The following is a 22,654-nucleotide window of genomic DNA, read 5'->3' on the forward strand; positions in this document are numbered from 1 at the left end:
AGTCTTACGCAGAACAAAATAGGAAAACCTAAAAAAAACACTTCAGTTCCTGAAACTTCAGTTCCTAGTTGCTCCAAAAATATTCACAAAATTAGAAAATTAGTGAATGTTCATATTTTGTTTATATCTCATGAACTGGTTTTCCCAACCATATGCTGATGACAGGAATGATACAGCCCATCATCAATGTGTGAATGGCAGTGCTTTTGAAAATATTAATGATAAACCTACTGACTTTAGAGGCCTGAAAAAGGGACCAATATGTGCATAGTAATAAGACTCATCTTCATGCCTGAGAAAACCAGACAGTGCCTTATCAAAGGGCTTTCCCAGCTGCGTCCATGTACCCAGGCATGGGGTTCTTTTACTCAGTACAGTAAAAATAGTCTGTTACATGAGCTTCATTTGAACATTCACTTTTAAGTGGCTTTTTGCCTCAAATGGGAAAATAACATCTTTAGAACAAGGAAAACAATGTTTGTAGTTTTCTTTTTGAACTCAAAATATTAACCATTACTTTCCAAGGACATTAATAGGGTCAAGTTTGGTAGAAATGCTACATATAAGCTTATAGTACAGAAATGCCACGGCACAAACCATCCTTCTCTATTTCTCCTCCTCGCCTGCTCCCCTCTTCCCTTCCCAAAGAGTGACTTTCAAAGCATCTAATAAAATGTAACCTATGTATTTAAGATGATCTGCAGCATTTCTTGCACTGACATCAGTTAGTTTTGGGAGAGGACTTTGCTATGTATCAGTTTCAAACAACATCATTGGGAAAGCCCAGTTAGAGGACGTCCACTCAGACACTCAGTGTTGCCTCATCTCTAGAGAATCTAGCACTTGCCAGAAGCCTGTTTCTCATCTTTAAATGCCCTCCAGTGTTCACAGGTAACCTACATCCTTAACTCATCTGTGTACAACAGTTGCTGGTCCAATCTGGAGGCATAACTAATGCATAATTATTGCATTACGATTACTAACCTACTGATAACTTTCAAACTCTACCATCAAAAACATTAAAGTTACCGAGTGCTCAGAGTCAAGACATGCTATTTCATATCATACATTTTTCAGAGGAAGTCTGCTTTTCTCTAGCCTTCCAAACAGCATTTAGAAGACACTCCAATGGGGGGGGGTTTATTATATGTTGAGAGATACGCGTGCATCTCTGAAAGCAACCAGGGAGAAAATCAGAAAACAGAAACACTGTCCAAAGTGAACCAAGAAAAAATACTAATTATCCTAAGCCATAAAACATTAAGCACAAAATATAAACAACATATTACAACTTTATTAGATTCTTCTATTTTACTGACTATTTAGACTCAACTATGGCCTTAGTAACCTATAACGTTAATATCTTTGGGTGTCACAGTATATAATACCTAATCTGATTAGGTGGCACAAGGACTAGCCAACCTGTCAACACAAGAGTAACCATTAACATCATAGCTGCGGCCATTTGATGCTTTTATAATAATTCGATCATAAATGTAAAGATATCTGTATTATGTGAGGGTTCTCTGCTGCTGCTGTGCAAGTTATTATTCAAGAAAAGTCTACCAGACTAGGCCTAATTAAAGATACCAGCTGATGCCATTTTTACAGGGAAGTCAGAAGTCTGCCGTATAGTTAGAATGACAAAGGTAGCAAGTCTATGATGAATTACTTTCTCTTTTGGGTCCCTATCCCTACACCTCCACACATAACCCCTCCATAACGTGTCTCATTATCCATCTAACATCTTGCTATGACCCTTTTATATGCTCCAAGTAAGAATGGTATTTAGGGTTTTGCTCAGTGCATGGGGAAGGGGGTATAGGAGTGGCTAAATGGACAAACTGACAAACAGAGGGCAAAAAGAAACATTCCAAAACCTTCCTATTTAATACAATGTTCTTCATGACACCTCTCAGGCTGGAAACAAAGGTTGGTGTAAAGAACTTCATTCTGATGATTAAAGACTTGTATGACCGAGTAAGGCAGTTTCTTGACTTACCCCCACCCCCTAACAGACTTTCCTAAAAACCTGTGGGATAATCAGGGAGGAAGCATATACATCCCTTTCCAAATGGAGGCACTGTGACTCCTCCCAGAAGGAAAGTTTACAACATTGGCTACTGAATCAGGAGCCTCCCCGCCAGCCATTCTGGAACGGGCGGCTACACCTGCACACCCTGGAACCTGTCAGGTCTCGAGTCTGATGTCTGAAGAGCATTTCAGTCCACGTCCACTTCAGTGAGGGTCAGTGGTGTCCGGTGGCTGTGGTCAGGGTTCTATCCTTTGATAACAGCAATCGGTCTCAGTTTAATGGCCTTCTTGCTGATTCCGGCATCATGGCAGGTGTTCACCACATCAGTCACATTCTTATAGGACTCAGGTGCCTGCAGGGGAGGAAAAGTCTACTTAAAATGGAATCTCTAAAAGCATTAATGTTCACTTGCAATTTAAAAAATGCACATTCAAACAGTACTGAGTTGGTTTTGTTTTTTCTTTTTTTTGCCTATCAAATAGGCAAAGGTTTAAAAGATGATTAAGCTCAGTGTTGGTAAGGGAGTAGTATGATAACACTCTCATCTTGTTTTATTTTTTTTTCTGTATTTCTCTAAATTTCCCCAAAGAACATATATCACTTGTATAAAAGTAGGAAGAGCAGTAAATGTAATTGAATAAAGCATATACACTAATACCCAACTGGAAGGAAATGTACCAAATCATCCTGTTAGTGGTAACTGTCTTTGGATGGTGGAGTTATTGGCAATTTTGATTTTCTTTTATTAGATATTTCTACAGTTGTCAAAATTCCTGGAATGACCATGTATAACCTTCACAATAAGGAAAGGTTATTACTTTCATATATATAACTTACACTACATATGTGCATGCATACATGGGTATACATACATACACATACAATTGATTTCTGTGAGTTTCTAGTAAGACCTCCCCCCTTCCTTCTGTCTTCCCACCATGAGAACAAATCTCACCACACACACCCTTTATCTCCATTCATGTCAACACAGCAAGCTTAGGCCTCTCAGACTGATTCCCGTGGGGGCTCTGTACACACCCCTTTCTATCCCATCTCCTATTCCCTTCCAGTTTCTGAAACATTTCCACTGTGGCCTCTGAACTCCTTCCACTGAGTCAAAGGCAAAGAACTTCTTCCTTTCTTCTTTAAGCATTCCCTTCACTTTCTTGTTCTTGCTGAAACATGGACCTCCGCTGAGGATCTTCTGCTTCCAACTTTCTGAAGTGCTAGCTGTTTTCTCTCCCAAACTGGGTCATGCCATTAGGCTGAGAGGTGGGACAGGTGTCCTTGCTCTTCATGGTTCCTTTCAGACCATTCTCCCTCCTTTCTCCCAGTTTTGAATGTTGCAGTCACCATTTATACCACCCACTACTCTTGTTGCTGCAATCTTCTGCTAGAGTCTGATCCCCATTGTTACTTGAAGTTTTGTAGCTCCTGGGTCACCCTCACCCTCTCCTGCTATAATTCAGAACGATTTCAGTACCCAGGAAGAGGATTCTTTCAGTAACTCGGCTTCCTAGTTTCTTGATTCCCGCTCCTTCAATACTTACCTCAACCATTCACTCCCAGAGTCATTCCCCCAGAACTCATCATTACCAATGATTACAACTCCTCCACAGTCTCAGCTCCCAGCACCCCAGACAGCCTAGGTTTCCACCTCCAACAATCCTTTAACCCCAGGAGACCCACAATCCCTTTGCAACACCCTTCAACAACCTTGCTTCTCCTTTACTGTGTCGAACTTGCAACCCTGGTTAAAGGAAACTCAACATCTATTTCATGCCTGCACCTATACAGTTGGATGTAGCTGAAAAACACCCAACCACTGAATTTAAGCTCAAGTGGGCCCTTGACGCTGTCCTGGCAATCACCCAAAATTTCACTAGGCCAATCACTTTCTTAGATGATGGTTTTATACCTTCTCCTGCATCCCCACTCTCAGTTGCTGGCCCTACTTCCTATTACACTGAAAAAACAGAAACAACCAGAACAGAATCTCCATAAACTCTCTTACCATATCTTCCCTGACTACCAGCAACTGTACCTTCTCTCCTTTTATTAAGGATGAATTACCTAAGCTCCTAGCAAAGACCAACCCCACCAGATCCTATCTCCTTTCATCTACTCAAGGACACTTCTCTAGTAATTCCCCACTCTTTCCTGCATCATCGATTTCTCTTCTAGATTCTTCTCAACAGCATGCAAACACATCAGTTAGATCATGTTATTCTTCTGCTCAAAATTCTCCTAAGTCTTCCCCTCATCTCACTCAGAGGAAGAGCAAAAATCCATTTGTAAAGGAAAAAACAAGGACCCACACAATCTGGTGCCCCTACCTCTCTAACCTCCTCTCCCTCTTGCTTGCTCCAGTCACGCTGGCCTCCACACCGTTTCTTGAAACTCCAAGTATGATCTGGCCTCAGAGTTTCTGCACTTGCCATCCTCCCTGCCTGGAAAGCTTACCCCTAGATACCCACGTAGCCTGTTCCCTTACCCCTCTCAGGTCTTCATTCAAATACCACCTCACTACACCCTATCTAAAACTGCACCCACTCCCAGTCTCTCCCTATCCCCCTTCCCATTTTTACTTTGTAGCACTAACCATCATTCTACACACTATACATTTTACTATTTGGTAAGTTTCACAGGAAAGGATTTATGTTTGTTTTGTTCACTGCAATATCCCTAGCACCTAGAACAGTTCCTAACTATAGCATATGTTTAATAAGTATTAGCTGGATGAGTGAAAAAAATCATATGTAAAATGTGCAAGTAAAAAGTATACCAAATGTTAAAAGTGGTTATCTCTGGTTGGTGGAATTCTAGATGTTTTCTTCTTGGTATTTTCAAAAACCTCTTAATTAAAATCAGGTGAAAAATTAAGTTGTTAAAAAATAAAGCTTTGTCATACTCTTTAACGCAGTAATTCTGCTTTTGAGATTTCACTCTAATTATTAAAACATCTGGAGGAAAGCTTCATGCATGAAGACACAGAGTACAACTTAATTTAGCGTAGCAAAGATGTGGAAACTACTTGAATATCCACTATGGGCAGAAACTTACGGTACTTAGCTAGTAGAATATTTCTCAATCGTTAAAAAAATGACGTAAACAATATTATGATAATGTGTTAAATTTTAAAAAGGACTATAAAATGTTTGTAAACTGTGATTATAACCAGTTTAAAAAAAGCATTTAGGGAAAAGATGGCAATAAGCATCTTAAAAAAGGAGGTAATAGTTATGTCAAGGCACAGAATTTCTGGATGACAATTTTTCTTTTCTCTTAAACTTTTAAAAGGAAGTTATGTTACTTCTAATTTAAATATGTACATATGTGTACATATACATACATATAATTTAAACAAAATCTTTGCTCCCTTATGAATCAAAAAAACCCATTTTCTCAAACATTTCCCGCCCTACCTTTTCAAATTTGCTTTCAAATTTAACTGTTAAGTATACAGTTGTGCAAAAGAAAGGTTAAGATGGGTCAGCTCCAACTAAATTTAAAAGCTTGTAATATGTAGACAAAGACTGTACATGAATGGTAAAAATCATTCTTATGGACCCAGCTCATAATTAACCTCCAAACAAAAGAGAAGACAATGACAGACTGTAACTGAGGTTATTTTAAAAAAAACCATTTCTATTAGCAATACTAAAAATTGCTGTGTCCGTGTACTGGCATAAATTATAAACAATTTTATGCTGAATACTTATCAAAATTTCACTTACCTCTTCCATAACCAGCTTGGGTGAGGCAACACGGATTGCAATTCCCATGTCTGCCAATTTGTCTAGGACGTCCTGGAAATCTAAATTACGCCTTGACTTTGCTCGGGACAGTGCACGGCCCTAGATTGGGAAAGGAATGAACTTCATTTATAAATTCTGAGCTCCAATTTATGTTCAATCCCAGCAATTATTTGAACCCTTAGGATCATATGCCTTTTCCCTGACTTCTTTTTAAACTAAAAAAATAAATAAGAGAGTCTTTTTCTATTTAATCAACACTGTAATGTGCTTTTTGTTTTAAGACTCATCCTTTTGGAAGACAAATTTACATCTACAAAGCATTTAGCATTTAAAGACTTAGTTTTGTGTATCTAATCACTATTAATTATCAATTACATATAAATATGTTAATTTAAAATTGTAATCAGTATGTCTATCATCACAAAAACTTTGTGCTCTTTGTGGTTTAAAACAGTTTCTCCACCTTAGCACTTACTGACATCTTGGATGAGGTAACTGTTATGGGGACTGTCCCATACGTTATAAGATGTTTAGCGGCATCCTTGCCCTCTACCCACTAGATGCCAATAGCACAATTCCCCTCCCCCACTGCAACAACAGAAAATGCCCTGAGACACTGCTAATGTGTGTGGGGAGATGGTTTTGATCACTGGGTTAAAGTTAGGAGTTGGGAGGCAACTGAAAATGAAAAAGGATCAGAGGAAAAAAAGTAGGGTTAATATATATGTGAGGGTCTGTCCTACTGAGAAGGTATCAGAGACAGTTTCTATTTTCCACTCCATCACCAGCTAAGAGCTTTGATGGCTTAGAAGAGCAGTTGGAAAACTGGTTTGTGGGCCAAATCTGGCCTATTACCTGTTTTTATAAATACAGTTTTATTAGCACATAGCAATACCTATTTGTTTATATATTGTCTATGGCTGCTTTTCTACTAAAATGGCACGATAGAATAGCTGCTACAGAGATCTTACGGCCCCAAAAGCCTAAAATATTTACTGTCTGGTGCTTTATAGAAAGTTTATCAACCTCTGGCTTAGAAGAGGCAATATATTGAAATAGGTGTGCAGTCTACACATGGGTCCTGATTTGCAAAATGGTGCATATCCTCCAAATCTCGAGTGGACCCACCCAGTAAGGAACAAATTATGCTAATGGCTAGGTCTGTGAATCACTGAGATACACTGTGATGTAAATTTGCATCAGGTAAAGTTTTATCCGTCATGCTAGTGTGATAATTTCTCAATCTGGATTTTGTGGACTCACAGAGTTGAGGAATAGTCCCTGGCCGTACAATGACCCCACTAAGGTCGAGATACTTGGTGTCCTCAGTTAGTTCACTAGACAGTATATATTACGGGGAAAAATTCAGGTAGAAGACAAGACAAACCCAAACCTCAACTTTGTTAATGCTCAACCAAGTACATTTACCTGTCAAAATGCAAAACAATGACTACACTGAAGAGAACATTTCTAAGTAAGTTTCTGTTTTCATAACTCACCGCTCCATGACAAGTTGTTCCAAAGGTCTCTGTCATGCCCTGCTCAGTGCCAGTGAGAACATAGCTACAGGTTCCCATGGTGCCGCCAATGAGCACAGGTTGTCCAGTGAGCTGAGGAAGCACACAAATCAAACGTGTTAAAATTTAGAAAAGCATGAGCTTTCTATGTCTGAGATTTAAATTTCCTCTTGCACTGGAGGACCGTGGAGAAACCAGGGCCTTTAAATGCACTGCGCTCACAACTATATTAAGATATTATTTTGATTCTTTGATAGTTGAGAGGGAAGGGAAGAGGATGGGAGGAAAAATGTGAGGACCAGGAAGGCAGCAGAAGACAGACTGAAGGTAAGAGCAAAGCAAAACTCAAATGTGTAGTGAAGTGTTTTTAGGAAGAACCATCCCGAGCAAGGCATCTGCCCTCTCAGGCTTGTTTCCTCATCTGTGAAATAGTAGGTTAAGGGTCTTTCTAACTCTATCACAGCCAGACACCAAAAGGATAAGAGGAATGAAACAGACTGAGTTTAATCTTAATCCTGTCTTCTAATCATTCAGAGGCCTTAAAAAGATAATCTTAGTGCATCTTAATGGAGTAGAATATTCTCCATGCAGCACTACAGCACACTGCAAGCACAGATGATGGGGGGAGTCATGCTTCAGAGAAGACTGGAAATCACTGTTCTCATGGATGACAGACTGTTTTCTTTTCACAATTGCTGCTTTCCTGTTTAAATTCTTACATATTTAGAACTGTCTAAATCATGCCCCCACTGCTTAAAACCACAAATGGCTCAGTACGTACTTGATAATCAACCGCAATGAGGGGATGGTGAGGAGGGAAAGCTCGGGTGGATCCCTTCCTGTGTACTAACAGAGTCCGTTCCTTTCCATCCACCACATGCTGTTCTACTTTGGCAATGTTGTGAGAAACATCATAGATCACATGTAGGTCCAAGTCATCAGGGGTTGTGTTGAAGACCTTGGCAAAAGCCTAAGAGAAAAAGCTTACGTTAAAAGTGGCAGAACCAGCTCTTCAGAACTTATCTTATTGATTCTGGAAGGTCTGCTGGAAGGGAGTGAGGGATTTAAGAATTCAAAAAGAGCAGAATTATTAACCTTCATGTAAAGGACAAAAACTGTCTTTAGACCACAGAGCAAACGCCACTCCATAAATTCCAACTAGTCTTGACCGAACCCGTCAGAGGTGCTTCTTCTTCAGCCTTCTGAATCTCAGTGAACGGCACTTCTACCCTCTCTGCTGCTCAAGGCAAATTCTAGGAATAATTCTGGCTTCTCTTCTCCCCTCTCCTGATACCCTGCTGAGTTAGCTTAAGGACACACCGAAAGCTTGGACACTTCGCCAATATTTTGAATATCTATTACATACATTTCCCAAACCAAATTCTACAGGCTTAGATTTGAATACACTATGTTTTAAATTACTTAACTTCATCATGTATAACTGGGAACAGACAAGCAACCTCAACTGTACCTGACGGGTTAAGAAGGTCATGGAAGAGCGGTTGACCCAGGCATAGTTCCCGGCCGCTGCCATTCCCTTCAGGTAGTCCTGACCCTCTGCGGAAGCGATTCGAGCACAAGCCAACTGACGGTCATTGACTATAATCTTGTCTCTCTTCATGGCTTTTTCCATAGCTACCAGTGCATCTGAAAGGAGAGAGCGCAACAAGTCCAAACCAGCCAGCTTTCCCTTTATAATTCAGATTTATTGCAGAAAGGTGGGCTAGATTCAAAACCATTCTACAAAGAAACAAGTAAAATACCATTTTCCCTTTAAAGTGTTTCTGAGCTCATCTATTTATTGGTCAAGATATATTTACTGAGAATCTTCTGTCAGAGCTATGTGACACAATATATGCAGGCTCCAAAGAGAACACCTGCCCTCCAGGACTTGCAAGGGGAATGGAAGGTGGTCTGAGTTACTCCCTTCCTGGCATGTGCATGAATGAGAAGTAATAAAATACGTTTTATTGCCATCATGGTTTTTAAAAATAATTTTTAGTGACTTAAGAGAACTGGAGATAAGTTGCTAGACCTTCTGCATGCAAATCAAATCCATGATAAACTGTAGAGCAGAACTCAGTAGAAAGTTCAGAATACTAGTCAATGCTCCATATATTTGCTAGACAAAATATTCTAACAGGCCAGGCTGGCACAAATTTTTAGATTCCCATAGAATGAAACGTACATACAAGGATGAACCATAATTGCAATTTAGAGTTTACAGTAATTTCCATGTGTCTATATAACTTTTCCTATATTCATAAATCCTTTCACTCATCGTACAAACATTCCAAAGTGACCTTTCTACTATTTCCCTGCCTCCTGCTTTTGTTCACACTGTCTTTTGGTCATGAATGCTCTGTGTGTGTGACTGTTCAAACTGCACATGTTATGTGTCCATGAAGTCACCTCTAAAATCTTTTCCCTAAACACTTTATTTTGTCTCTTCCATAGTATTTTATCAATTACTATACCTTCTGTCTTTACTTTTTCTTCTTAATGAACATGACATCTCTCTCATGAGACAATTTGAGGGCGGAGCCCTTGCTATTTCATTTCTGAATCCACTATAACACCTAATCTTGCAGTACAGGTAGGTGTCTAAAACATATTCCTGCATATATCATAAACTCTACAATTTAAAGTCTTTACTGCTCTTTCTTGGCCAGACAGTAATAGTAACCTGTAAGAGTAAATATGGTAACTGGAGCCTTTGACAACACCATATGAAATAATTATTATTCTATTTTTTTCAGACAAGTAAGTTAAGGACCAGTGAAGTTAATTTCTGCTAGTTAGGAAAACCAGGGTAAAAACTTGCACAGTACAGTTCCAGCACTTTCTCCCTTTAATCTCTATATGGTTCCCCACAAAATGTACATTTTAGCACCAAGCCAAAAATTAGGTCCAGAATATACCTGTGGCTACTTGGTGGCCCAAGCCTCTGCTTCCACTGTGGATCATCACACACACCTGTCCCTTATGGTCGATGCCCATTTTCTTAGCAGCATACTCATTGAAAATCTCATCCACAACCTGGATTTCTGCATAGTGATTGCCTGCTCCCAGAGTCCCCAACTGCAAATATGAGAATGTCTGATAAAATAGCTGCTATTCAGGTTTGAAAAAATCCATTTGCAAAGCAAATAGTTTAAAAAAACCAATAAAACCAAAAAGATAACCACACAAATAGTGTAACAAAAAAACTTCTAAGCTTAGAAACGCTTCATTCACTTAAAGTAATATCCCACACAACTAAAATAATGTAGACCAGTTCCTGCGTTTATTATATCATTATTTGCTTGAGGCACAGCACATTAAAAGCATCATAAACGAAAACTCAAACCACCAAATGGCTCACAGGACAATTTAAACATCATGGAGAGAAGGGTCAAATTTTGGGGTGAATTCTGGTGAATGGTGACTCTTACACAAAGTCCAAGTTCAAATGATTCTTGAAATATCTGTGAGTTCACTGACACCTACCACTATCCATCACTGGAAGAATATATCCCATAACTGGAGCTAACAGATGCTTTACGGATCCAAAGAATGGCAGTGTTCGAACAATCTTAGAGACTGCTTAGTTTTAACTATCGCAATTTTCGGATGAGAAAATGAGACCCAGACAGGCAAAAGAGACTTGCCCAAGGTCACAGTGAATTAGTGGCAAAGCCATCACAATTTGCTGTAAATTTCAAACATCTGGTATATTTTTATCTCATGGACACCATGAACCGACAAGGTATCTGTTGTCATCTTGGATGCTAGAAAACTTTCAGCCAAATCTGTAGATTGTCAAAGTTTGTACATATGCAATTTTGGTATACATTTTAAGCCTTATAATCATATCCCATTTTCCTCCCATCCACTTCTAATTCATGATATCTTGTTTTATTTTATGAACATCTGCAAGCTCCTGATAGCTTTTTAAAAGATTAAGAATGAAGCATAAACAAACAAATCTGTGTTCCTTTTGATGTGAAAAAAGCTGGGGTATATTTACTACATGGAAGACAGATTTTTTTCTTCCTCCCAAAAAAAACAAAATATGAAAAAACTGAACATTTCCCCTGCAAAGCAAGCGCTACCTGGGGAAGGCCTCTTTTCTTGGCCCTGGCAGAGACCTTACTGGGGTCGGCTTGCAGCATCCTTCCGTACTCCTCACAGTGCTCCTTGTCTTCAGCCCAGGCATAGCCTTCCCTTAGGGACCAGTCCACACCCATCTCCAAGGCCTCCTCCAAGTCTCTGAGTGAGTAACAAGGTGCAGGTCATTTCAAAGCCAAGGAAGATCAAAATCTAAAGATGACCACATCTCCAAAGGCAAAAGAAAGAACTATATTGACTATTGCCTGTGTATCAGGCATCATGCTAGATGTAGTTCATGCTCTCAGCGACTCTAGTTTTTTGAGGAAAAGCAGTTACATAAATAATTGAATATTAAAATTATAAATGCCACATTACAGATGATTATAGTTCTTGACATTTACACAGCCCCTCATACTTTTCAAATCTTATTTATCTCTCTGATCCTGAATTCTATGAGGCAGTGATTAAGCAGCCACAGAAAATGTATAACCATAATCAAATATCATTATCTACCACCAACTTTACTACAGCTACACTAACTTTTCATAGTAACTTATGAAAAATTACAACTAACAAACAAAGCTATCTCAATGTCCTCAGGCAACACAGGTTGAATTTTAAGGTCTATTCCCACCTTCACAGAAGTACTACGTCGCTTTACTGCACCCGCACTTTGAAGCTGAGGTGCATACACGTTAAACCCTTAGAAGGAAAAAGCTCTGATCTTCACTTAAGGTCTAGCCCTCTTCCAGAATACCATCCGGAGAGATTACAATGATCAATGGGCCCTCCCCACAACAGCCCATTTCAAACATTACTTATTAGGAGAAAATTCCTATCTAAAATATTTGTAAAGATGCTTGGAATTTATTTAGATGTTCCAGGTGTGCTTTTCAAAGTGGGACTGCATACCAGGGACCACATAAAGTCACAGAATAAGCATCTTCCAAATGTATCAATTTTACTCCAAGTTTTTTTGTTTTGTTTTTTGGTAAAGGGGAGTTGTATAACAGGAAATAGCTAAAAACATTTTAGTATTAATGTCTGTACATATATTTGAATAGAATGCAAAATTCACATGAACTTTTAGATAAAACAGAAGTCATTAATGATACATACTTATTAAGCACACCCTTCTGCAAAGTGTAAGGTGCACAGCTTTACACGAGCTACGACAGTACATCAACGGCCATGAAAAGGCCACTGTGCTGTAGCTTTACACTGAATTTTCTACTTCGGAAATACACAACATCTTAGGTGAAGAACACACTCAGTGCTATCATCCAAAAAGGAAGGTCGTCAATACAGGTTCACTGACAAAGGACAGTGGGGTTCAGGATACAGCCTCTGAAGCCAGAGGATCCTTGGTTTGAATCCTGACTTTACTTACTAGCTTATTTAGTGTTATCTCTTTAAACTTCAGTTTCCTTTCTTGTGAACTAGGAATGGTATTAGGGTTATTATCTACACAAAATGATATACACCTACATTACAGCACACTGCTCTGCATAGAGGAAGTGCTCAGTAAACATCAGCGGATATTATTCTATTATGAATTCTACCATATGTCAAAGGCTGTCATGATGAACATGAATTGACTAATGTCTCTAATGAACGTTACAGACCTCATACTTAAAAAAACAATTCGTTACCACTTCCTCAACAGTGACTGAATAATCCCCATCTCCTAAGTGTCCTACACTGGAAATGAACGTGAGGGTCGTGTGATTATTCTCTCTCCCTCCCTTTACTGGCAGCTCTTGTTCTTACTTGGCATTCATCGGGATGACGCCTTTCGACCCCACCCCGACAGGAATGTGGTCGAACATAGCTTGGGCGAGCTGCTCCTTCACAGGCTGGACATCACTTTCATCTAAATTGGTTCTTAGCAAGCGGACACCACAGTTGATGTCAAATCCGACACCACCTACAAAATAGAGAAAAGTTAGTCAAATATTAGCGAAATCAGGTAGTTAGGCTTTGTTACCTGTGGTTTCCCACTATTAATAAAGGGTTTAAAAGACAGCCACTCTTTTAAAAATAGCTATGTTTTTTTTTTTTTTTTTTTTTCTTTTTGCGGTATGCGGGCCTCTCACTGTTGTGGCCTCTCCCGTTGCGGAGCACAGGCTCCGGATGCGCAGGCCCAGCGGCCATGGCTCACGGGCCCAGCCGCTCCGCGGCATATGGGATCCTCCCAGACCGGGGCACGAACCCGTATCCCCTGCATCGGCAGGCGGACTCTCAACCAGTGCGCCACCAGGGAGGCCCTTTTAAAAATAGCTATGTTTTAAAGGAGCCAACAAAGTGGTTCTCTGTGGGTAAAGTCTGATGACAACATAATTTAAAGTAAATACATACTAAAGGTACTTTGTGGGTCAAGGAGGCAGTAATGAACAAGTAACATCTAGACTAGAGATTAAAATTTGAATTACGTGCTTCTCTTTTTTTCTTGATCACTCTTGTCAGGGGTTTATGAATTCTATTAGTCTTTTCAAAGGACCAACTTTTGGCTCTGTTGATCCTTACCACTGTATATTGTTTCATTAATCTTGCTCAATTATTTCCACCTATCTACATTTTCTGGGTTTAATTAGTTGTTCTTTTTCTAACTTTTTGAGATGGATGCTTAGATCACTGATACTGCAGCCTTTCTTCTTTTCTAATTTGTGCACTGAGGCTATATACTTCTATCCAAGTATGGCGTTAACAGTAATCCACAATATTTAGACAGGTGTTTTTTAAATTAACATCAGTTAAAATTATTTTGTAGTTTCCATTACGATTTTTTGTTTTTGACCCATGGGTTATTTAAATGCATATTGCTTAACTCATAAACATGGGTTTTTTCCCCCAGGTTTTTATTGTTATTAGTGATTTCTAACTTAATTCCGCTGTTGTAGGATAGTATCCTCTATATCAGTGGTTCTTAGGTGTGACCCAGGAATTCTTTCAGGCCTTTAGGATTAATTGTATAACAATGCTAAGACATTATTAGCCTTTTAAACGTATTCTCTCTACTGTACAGTGAAGTTTTCCAAAGGCTACATGACATGTGATAACATGCCTGCTCTGAGGGGTAATGAGACATGTCCTTGTGTATTATTGTTTCTAAACTTTCTCAGTTTTAATTTCCAGTAAGGTAAACATTGATAAAAGCCTTTGAGATCAACCCTCAATAATTTTAAGAACATAAAGGGGTCTTGAGCCCAAAGTTTGAGAACTGCTGTTGTATGATTTCAATGCTTTGAAATTTGAGACATGCTTTACGGCTCAGTATATGGTCAATTTTGGTAAACATTCTGTGTGCATTTGAGAAGAATGTGTACTCTACAGTTCTTGGATGCACTGTAATGTGGATGCATGCACAACCACACATGTATATGAGATCAAGATGTCAAGTTTGTAACAGGATTGTTCAAATCATCTGTGTCCTTACTGACTGAAATTTCCTCAAGAGAAAAATAGTGCTAAATGTTGGGCTCATGTATCTGCACTTTTCCTCTGGATCTTAGACTCACAAATTCTTACTGCCTCTGTAGTTTTTTTATGGTTTCAACAGATGCGTTTTTGGCTCTGTTTTAAAAATTTCACGCAGCTTTTCTCATTGTTCTCGGCAAAGGACTGCCTGAAATGACCTTGTCCACTGCTGCTGGAGGCAGAACTCTCCAGACACAATTCAACCTTTCATCTTTTTTTCAGCCTCTGAACACAAAGATATTACTTCCAGTGTGAAACATTTTCAGTGAAAGCACAACACAGCAGAAAAGAAGTACACAACTACAAGTGACTAATAATGATGCTAATGAGAGTAAACACTTATCAAGTACTTCCTATGTGTCCAGCATTGTTCTAAGTATTTTAACACAGCTTAATGAATTTAATCCTCACAATAATGCTATGTAGTAAGTAACATTATTAACTACAGTTTGCCTAAGAGATAACTGGGGCACAAAGAAGATGTATAATTTGCCAGGGAAGTGTTTCAGTTTCTTTTGTAGCCCATGTCTGAATAGTGCCTGGCACACAGTAGGAGCCCAAATAATTTAAAATAAATATATGCTTTACTTGATATTTTAATAGTCTCCTGAGTGTCCACAATTAATTCTCTCAGTAAATGGGGAAAAGAAATGACAGAATATGATGAGGCTGACATTCACAAACAAAAGGCAGCCGTGCTCTATTTTAGAAAGGCTACGATTCTGAGAGAACCTACACACCTGAGAGCAGACATGCACAATGACCTTACCTGGGGATACCACTGCTTCAGGGTCATTCATATCAAAAGCCGCCATATTCCCAATAGCAAACCCATAACCTGAATGGACATCAGGAAGCCCAATGGATCGCTGAAAGAGAATTAGAAAATAAAATACAGCTTTCTCACTGGCACTCTGGCTGCCTGATAGACCTGACACTAACTGTCAAATAGGCTGGGGGGTTGAAGCCTTCCCTAAATCAAGATTCTGTTTTCATGAAATCTTCTTTATTGGTGGAAATTAGGTATAAAAATTCCTAATCATAAAGCCAAATATAGCAGGAAAAACTTTTTTACAAAGTCTGACATTAACTAAGAAAATTGAAAAGAGAAAAGCCTTAGTACCACATGACATAGGAGGACCACATACTAACTTTAATGCATTATTACATTTTAAAGATGATTGACAGATTGTGGTCATGTCAGGCTGACAGGAGGAAAATACCTGATTTACACAGGTCCTTAGTGTTTAAGCAATCAGAGACAAATGTAATCCATTTGATGGTATGAAAACTGTACAATTTCTACATCTGGGGCCTAGAAAAGGATACTGACCCAGGAAGAATGGAGGTCAAAACATGGTAGGAATACATGCAGACACCTGGACACTTACGAGTTCCTTAAATGCACAAGCCATGTGTTTTCATTTCTCCTCCCAAGTGCCCAGCAGAGAAACCAGCATAAAGACCTCAAAAAATGTCTGCTGAATGGATTTAACATCTACCTCTAATGGTGGAATCTGAATGTAGACTCGCGTGAGGGCCCCACTTGTACCATCCAGTTCTATCCCCACCATCGCTACCACCCTCCTTTTCCAATCATATCCACAACAGCTATATTGCCCTTTGTCCCTCCCCTCAGTCCTAGCCCTTACGATTCTTGCCAATCTTTCTCCAATCAACCTCTTAAATGAGGCCACAGTGAAACTTTCACTGGTGGCAAACTGATATAAGAATAATGTGTACAACAAGAAAACAAAATCTACTTCAAAGGTTCTCAAACACTTATAGATTCTGGCTAAAGGCAACCAGAAACGGAGATGTTACCCAGACTCAGTTATTTCTTTAAATTCCATGGTTATTTCTAGATGTTTGAAGGTCACTATCTAAATGACACCACTATCAGTTAGGCATGGCCATTCATCCATTCAACAAACTTTCAGACTAAAAAAATATGAGTGATTAAAACTGTGAACATAGACTCACATGAACAATCCCAGGCAGGGCGGCCACATTGCCAATTTGTTTCATGGCTGGCAGGAAGCCACCAACACCTGAAAACAAAATTTCAATATTAGAAAAGAGGACATATTTGATTTTTAGCTGAAGTGTATTCATACTTTTCTAGATTGTGTTAATGAAGGGGTAGTGGTTAGGACTGCTAAAACAACAAAGCATAAAAGGGTGTTTGAGATGAAGTGGAGAAGAAGGCAGCACATGCACAGGAAGGTAGTGAGGGCAACCAGACTAATTACAAACATGCTGTCAGTATTCTGTGCATACCATGGAGGATTGCTTGCAAATACTGTACAGGGAGATGTAAAACATAATCATTATACCTTATGTTGTCAATATAAAAAAAGGGTTCTTTAAACTGTTCATAATATATATCAAAAAAAAAGTACTGGTTTTACTCTAAGTGACAAAGAAGAGCAATTTGGAAGAGTTGGGAAAACACTGGATGGTGAGTCAGGGGATCTGGAGTTCTAATCTCAGCTCTGTCACTGGCTGTGTATCATTTCAGACAAGTCAGCACACCCTGGTGGGGGGCGGGATGAGACTTATTTATTTTAGGTTTGTTGACTAAAAAAATAAAAGGGTTAAAACGAGATTTCTATTCCACCATCACCACTAGAATGTTATATTACAGTTTTATACATTTATCTCTAAACCTCCCTGTAGTCTTGCAAGATAGGTGTTATAAACTCTCTTTTACAGATGAGATAACTGAAGTTCAATGAGGCTAATCAGTACACAGACTTTGTAATCAGACACTCCTGGATCTGAATTCTGATTCTGTCACTGAGAGACTGTGCAACCTTGGACAAATTAAAATGACTTAACTTCACTCAGCCTTGACTTAAACATCTGTAAAATGGAGATATCCTCTTAGAGTTACTTTAAGAATTACATGAGATAACCTATGTAAAGTGCCTGGCACATAGTAAGTGCACAATAAATGGTAGCTCTTGTTATTACTGTCCGAGGTTAGGTGCAAAACCAACCAGGTCCATCCAGCTCCAAGTGCCTTCTACAGGGTCAGGTGGCTAACAATGTGATCACGAATAAGTAACGGTTCTCATCTCATTTGAAGTCTTGATCGTTCCTTGACAACACTTTTGTATTTTTAAATTATAATTATTTGAGTTACCATTTTTCAGGTCACAAGGCAGACACTACTTGTACTGCCACATGTCAAACTCTAATTTACTTACCACCACCTCGACAGGCATTCCTTAATTCTTCAAACATTAATTTTTCCAGAGCATCATTCACATAGAAAACTCCTTCAACCTGGTACCAAAGAAAAGGAAGAATTATGTCTGAGCACATGGACCTGATGTATATAAGTACAGGATAGAATACAAACACTGTAGGCAATATTATTTTGCTTTACTCTTTTTTTTTTTTTTTTTTTTCGGTATGTGGGCCTCTCACCGTTGTGGCCTCTCCTGTTGCGGAGCACAGGCTCCGGACGCACAGGCCCAGCGGCCATGGCTCACGGGCCCAGCCGCTCCACGGCATGCGGGACCCTCCCAGACCGGGGCACGAACCCATTTCCCCTGCATCAGCAGGCGGACTCTCAACCACTGCACCACCAGGGAAGCCCGATTTTGCTTTACTTTTTATAAAACACTTTCACACTACCTTAAACAAGCAGAAAACTACTTACAAGATGTTCCTATCTTTAAATATATCTTAAAAGTGTATTTTATAATGTTCACAAATCATTTTGTTTATTCTCCTACTCTCATAGGCCATATTTAAAAGTTCAACAGGTAAAATATTTTGTGTGTGTGTGATAAAGAAACGTCTTCCAACAATGCTCTCACTAAGGCCAAAGGTCTCAGTATTCTTGTGCTTCTAAAATATCAGTAGGTTTTGAAAAAAATAAATGAATCAAAAACTCAGATCTAAACATAAAAATGCAGTCATCTGACCTAAGTGTACTTTTTCTAGGTCTAAGACAACAGCACACTACACTTTACTGTGTCCTATTCTGATTTACAAATCTGTACTTAGGTAAACAGTGAGTAAAAAAATTTTAACAGGTAGCTATATAGCTGTGTGCTTAGTTTTACCATCTATGTAATTTTAAGGGGATAAAAAAGCTTGACAATAGAGGCACACAATGGGCAATGGAAGACATAATTATGTAACACCAAAGGACAGAACATTTTAATCACAGATCAAATATTATGAAGGATCTGCCTAGCATTGAAGAACCAAAGATTTAACAATCATCTGGACAAGGAAATTTATTTATCAGAAAGATGACTTCTGCATCTTACCACTGCATGAACAACAATACCAGTTATGGAAAATGTCTCAATTTTCCAAAGGACCACATTTATTAATTCACCAAACATTTGCTGAGGACTCATTATGTGTCAGGCACTGTACTGGGCAGTAGGGGAGATACAGAGAATGTGCAAGATCGTGATATTGTGGAACTTCTAGTCTAGCATGAAGCCCAGACTAGAAAATGTAGAGTGCAATGGGGCAAGTGCTGTAATAGAAGCACAGAGTACTACGGAAGAATCTGATGAAGAAGGGGCTCAACAGTCTAGGGAGGCGGTAGCCGGGGCGGGGGTGCGCTTCACAGTTTGTTCATTTTTTGTGAACACTGAGCTGGCTCTTTAAAGACAAGAGACATTACTGAAGCAGCAGCAACACATTTAGGAGCTGAATGGAAAGATGACATAAAGATGTGAGAGAAGTATTTTTAAGAAACTGAGGAATTTTTAGGGCAGCACACGGTTCTTACAGGAGAAATGGAGATTAAGCAAGAGAGATAGGGAATTGTAAGTGTGAAGTTCACTACTCTTATGAGAATGGGAATACAACACAAGCCTACCATAAGGTCAGTAACTTTTTAAGAGCAATATATCAAGATTTCAACTCTCCATTCCCAAGGGAGGGGTGGTAGTGAAGTGTTGTTCAAATAGTTAAACTGGAACTGCCTAGCAAAAATCAGACTCGCCCCCAAGCAGAATTAGCAGGAGTGTGTGCATCAAAAGTTAAGTCAGAGGGCTTCCCTGGTGGCGCAGTGGTTGAGAGTCCGCCTGCCAATGCAGGGGACGCGGGTTCGTGCCCCGGTCCGGGAGGATCCCACATGCTGCGGAGCGGCTGGGCCCGTGAGCCATGGCCGCTGAGCCTGCGCGTCCGGAGCCTGTGCTCCGCAACGGGAGAGGCCACAACAGTGAGAGGCCCGTGTACCGCAAAAAAAAAAAAAAAAAAAAAAAAAAAAGTTAAGCCAGAATTGCTGACAGAATATAACAGTGTGTGTTACAATCCTCTTAGGATGATCATATGCTTTTTATTTTCTACTCCCTGCAGGGAACTGGATTCCATAAAAAGAAACTAGTCAAAGGAAAAAACAGAGCAAAAGGGAGGTTTGCGACTATGGGCTTTTTCTCCGCTCAGCGTCTAGCTAAGTGCTTTGCTCATAGGGGGCGCTCAATAAGTTTTAATATTGAGTAAAAGGGTGGAGCGGCTATCAGGAACTTTTACCAAGACGCAGGATCACAAACCTTCAATACAATTGCAGGGCACCTAAAGGGATTTCAAAAGCCGTCTAACAACATATGCACCAAAACCTCACAAATGCCTTCTTCTTCACTTTAATGGAAGACCATAAGCACAAATGACAAGGAAGCCCAAGAGATACAGAGACCTGGCTTTCAGACTCTCTGGTATCGGGCTCCCAAGTCTCCATCGGGAATACGTCATCCTGTCAGAGGAAAAAGAAGTGAACTGGACATCACGTGTTAGCTGAGCTTCTACTGGGTGAGTAAAGGAAGCCGTGTAACCGACTCACGCTCAAAGCCCTACTGCGAAGTGCATATTAAAAAGAAAAAACCTGCCCTGTGAACTTTCTAGGTTGCCACGAGAAGCAAGATCGTTGTATTAAAACTCCACGCATATCAATTTAAAAAAAAAACCAACACGGAGCAGTGAATGCTAGAAACTTGGTTCAGCGAACAAAGGTCAGTAACCGTTATATAAATGACCGGCATGACTCAGAGAAGCGGAGTTCAGTCCCAGAAACTGCACCCCGGACTGGCTGGGCCACCTAGTAAAAGCCCACTAATGTCTCTAAGGCTCAGGGACGTAACACATCTCACGGTGCGTTCATGAGACTTCTGTGTGAAGACGCTTTGCAAAGGCCAATTTCGTATTTACTGGGATTCCCTGGACGCACTCCGCTTTGCTCGTCCTCGCGGTTCGGGGACCTCTCCATCCGGGAGGTGGGGCCGGCACAGGCTGGGCAGCCCCGGAGGCGGGAGGGGTGGGTGGGGTGGGAGTTGGGGGATGGGAGGAACTCTGCTGGGGGCGGGGGCCTCTCCGGCGCGCGAGGGGTCGGGAGGGCTCGGGAGGGCTCGGAAGAGACCGGGCCGGGTGGGTAGAGACGCGCCGCGGGCCCCCAGGCGGGAAGGCCCCGGCACCGGGTCCCGCTCCCCCGCCTCACCTGCATGTTGGGCACGAAGCCCTTCTTGATTCTCCAGCAGCTTTTATTGACCTTTTCCAAGAACTGCAGTTCATCGTTATAACTGCGGCTCATGGCGGCGACAAGAGTGGCGAAAACTCCCGGCTCCGCTTTGAAAGGTCGCTGCCGCGTTGTCCCGCTGACAGAAACACCAACTTCCGGAACTCAACGCGCAGGCGCGGCAGGATGGGCGACGGCTAGCGCCGAGGCTCAAAACTCGTCGCACCAATCGCTTTTTTTTTTTTTAAGTTAGACTGTCCTCTAGCGTTTAACTTTTTGGATGTTAACTAGTCATTTTCTTCTAGGCTAAAGCTAAGCTAAATGCAGTACAGTAGTTTTTAGTATGATCTAGTTATCCTTCGTTTTGGAAGTGTTTTCCAGCACTGAAAAACACACTGAATCGGGATCAGGTCCAGTTGTTCTAAATAATCCATCTGCTTGGAGTTTACATCCCTAGTAGTGAGGGGAAAGAAATGTCTGCAGCCGAGAAAGAGAAACATGTTTAAATAAATACCACAACGGAAATTTTGTAATGTTTCAGAATGAATTTGTGAAAACATTAAATAACTTTTCTTTCAGAAAAGGGCATTCCAAAGAATGAAACGTGACAGTTTATCATTTATTCCAACAACACTGACAGGGGAATCTATTACGGGGGCATCTATCGCTATTTTATGAGCAATACGAAGATGAGTAAATGGCAGTCCCTATGGATAGCCAGAGCTTCCCAGTCCAGCCTTCTGTGATGACTAAGTATTCTATGATTGTGCTTTTATCCAGTGTCGCTTCTTCACAGTAATAAGCGATTTAAGTGCCTTCGGTTTCTAATCCTACCTCATGTAAAGAACAGCGACTTTGAAATCAGAAAGGCTTCTTTTGAATTTTTACCTCTGCTGTTTACTGGCTTTGTGTGATTCATCTCTTTTAACCTTTGTTTCCTTATCTATAAAATGGGATCATAATTCTTCACAGAGTGGCTGTGAGGATTAAATGAAATGACACTTGGTAAGCCCTCCAGTAAACAGCTCTCTTCCATTCCCCCACTGGATTGTCAGCACCACAAATGCAAAGTGTGGTTTCTATTCATTTCCTACATTATCCATACGGGTTCCCCTTTCCTCCTCTTCTGCCCCAATTTCGCCCCATTGATTGGTTGCTTTAACTTAACCTACTGTGATTTATCTAGGTTTAGTAGTACTCTTCACTGCCATTTCATTTAATTTGAAAGGGAAAACAGCCTAAAACTTAAACAAGTGATACAACTTCTAGAGTTTCCTGTGTTCACTCT

General features: G+C 40.2%; 1 protein-coding gene across 1 annotated transcript; it reads right to left on the bottom strand.

Moving 5' to 3' along the window:
* Positions 1–1,272: 1,272 nt before the first annotated feature.
* RTCB (RNA 2',3'-cyclic phosphate and 5'-OH ligase) lies at positions 1,273–21,539 on the bottom strand. The gene is made up of 12 exons (XM_082636955.1): positions 21,349–21,539; positions 18,092–18,170; positions 16,863–16,930; positions 15,649–15,748; positions 13,173–13,329; positions 11,405–11,561; positions 10,232–10,391; positions 8,782–8,957; positions 8,092–8,280; positions 7,293–7,403; positions 5,773–5,892; positions 1,273–2,387 (listed from the first exon to the last, which is right to left on the bottom strand). Exons 1-12 carry the CDS (start codon positions 21,439–21,441, stop codon positions 2,280–2,282), a joined length of 1,518 nt encoding a protein of 505 aa, XP_082493081.1. The 5' UTR covers positions 21,442–21,539; the 3' UTR covers positions 1,273–2,279.
* Between the last annotated feature and the right edge of the window lie 1,115 nt (positions 21,540–22,654).

This window comes from Mesoplodon mirus, assembly GCF_964341445.2.
Source record: "Mesoplodon mirus genome assembly, chromosome: 11".
Classification (NCBI taxonomy): domain Eukaryota; kingdom Metazoa; phylum Chordata; class Mammalia; order Artiodactyla; family Ziphiidae; genus Mesoplodon; species Mesoplodon mirus.

Excerpts from the sequence above, each read along its gene's own strand:
- RTCB (XM_082636955.1), bottom strand. The coding sequence starts at position 21,441 with ATGAGCCGCAGTTATAACGATGAACTGCAGTTCTTGGAAAAGGTCAAT. Across the intron at positions 8,281-8,781 it reads TGACCTTCTTAACCCGTCAG|GCTTTTGCCAAGGTCTTCAA; the intron begins GTACAGTTGAGG and ends TTTTTCTCTTAG. Across the intron at positions 2,388-5,772 it reads CCAAGCTGGTTATGGAAGAG|GCACCTGAGTCCTATAAGAA; the intron begins GTAAGTGAAATT and ends CCTCCCCTGCAG.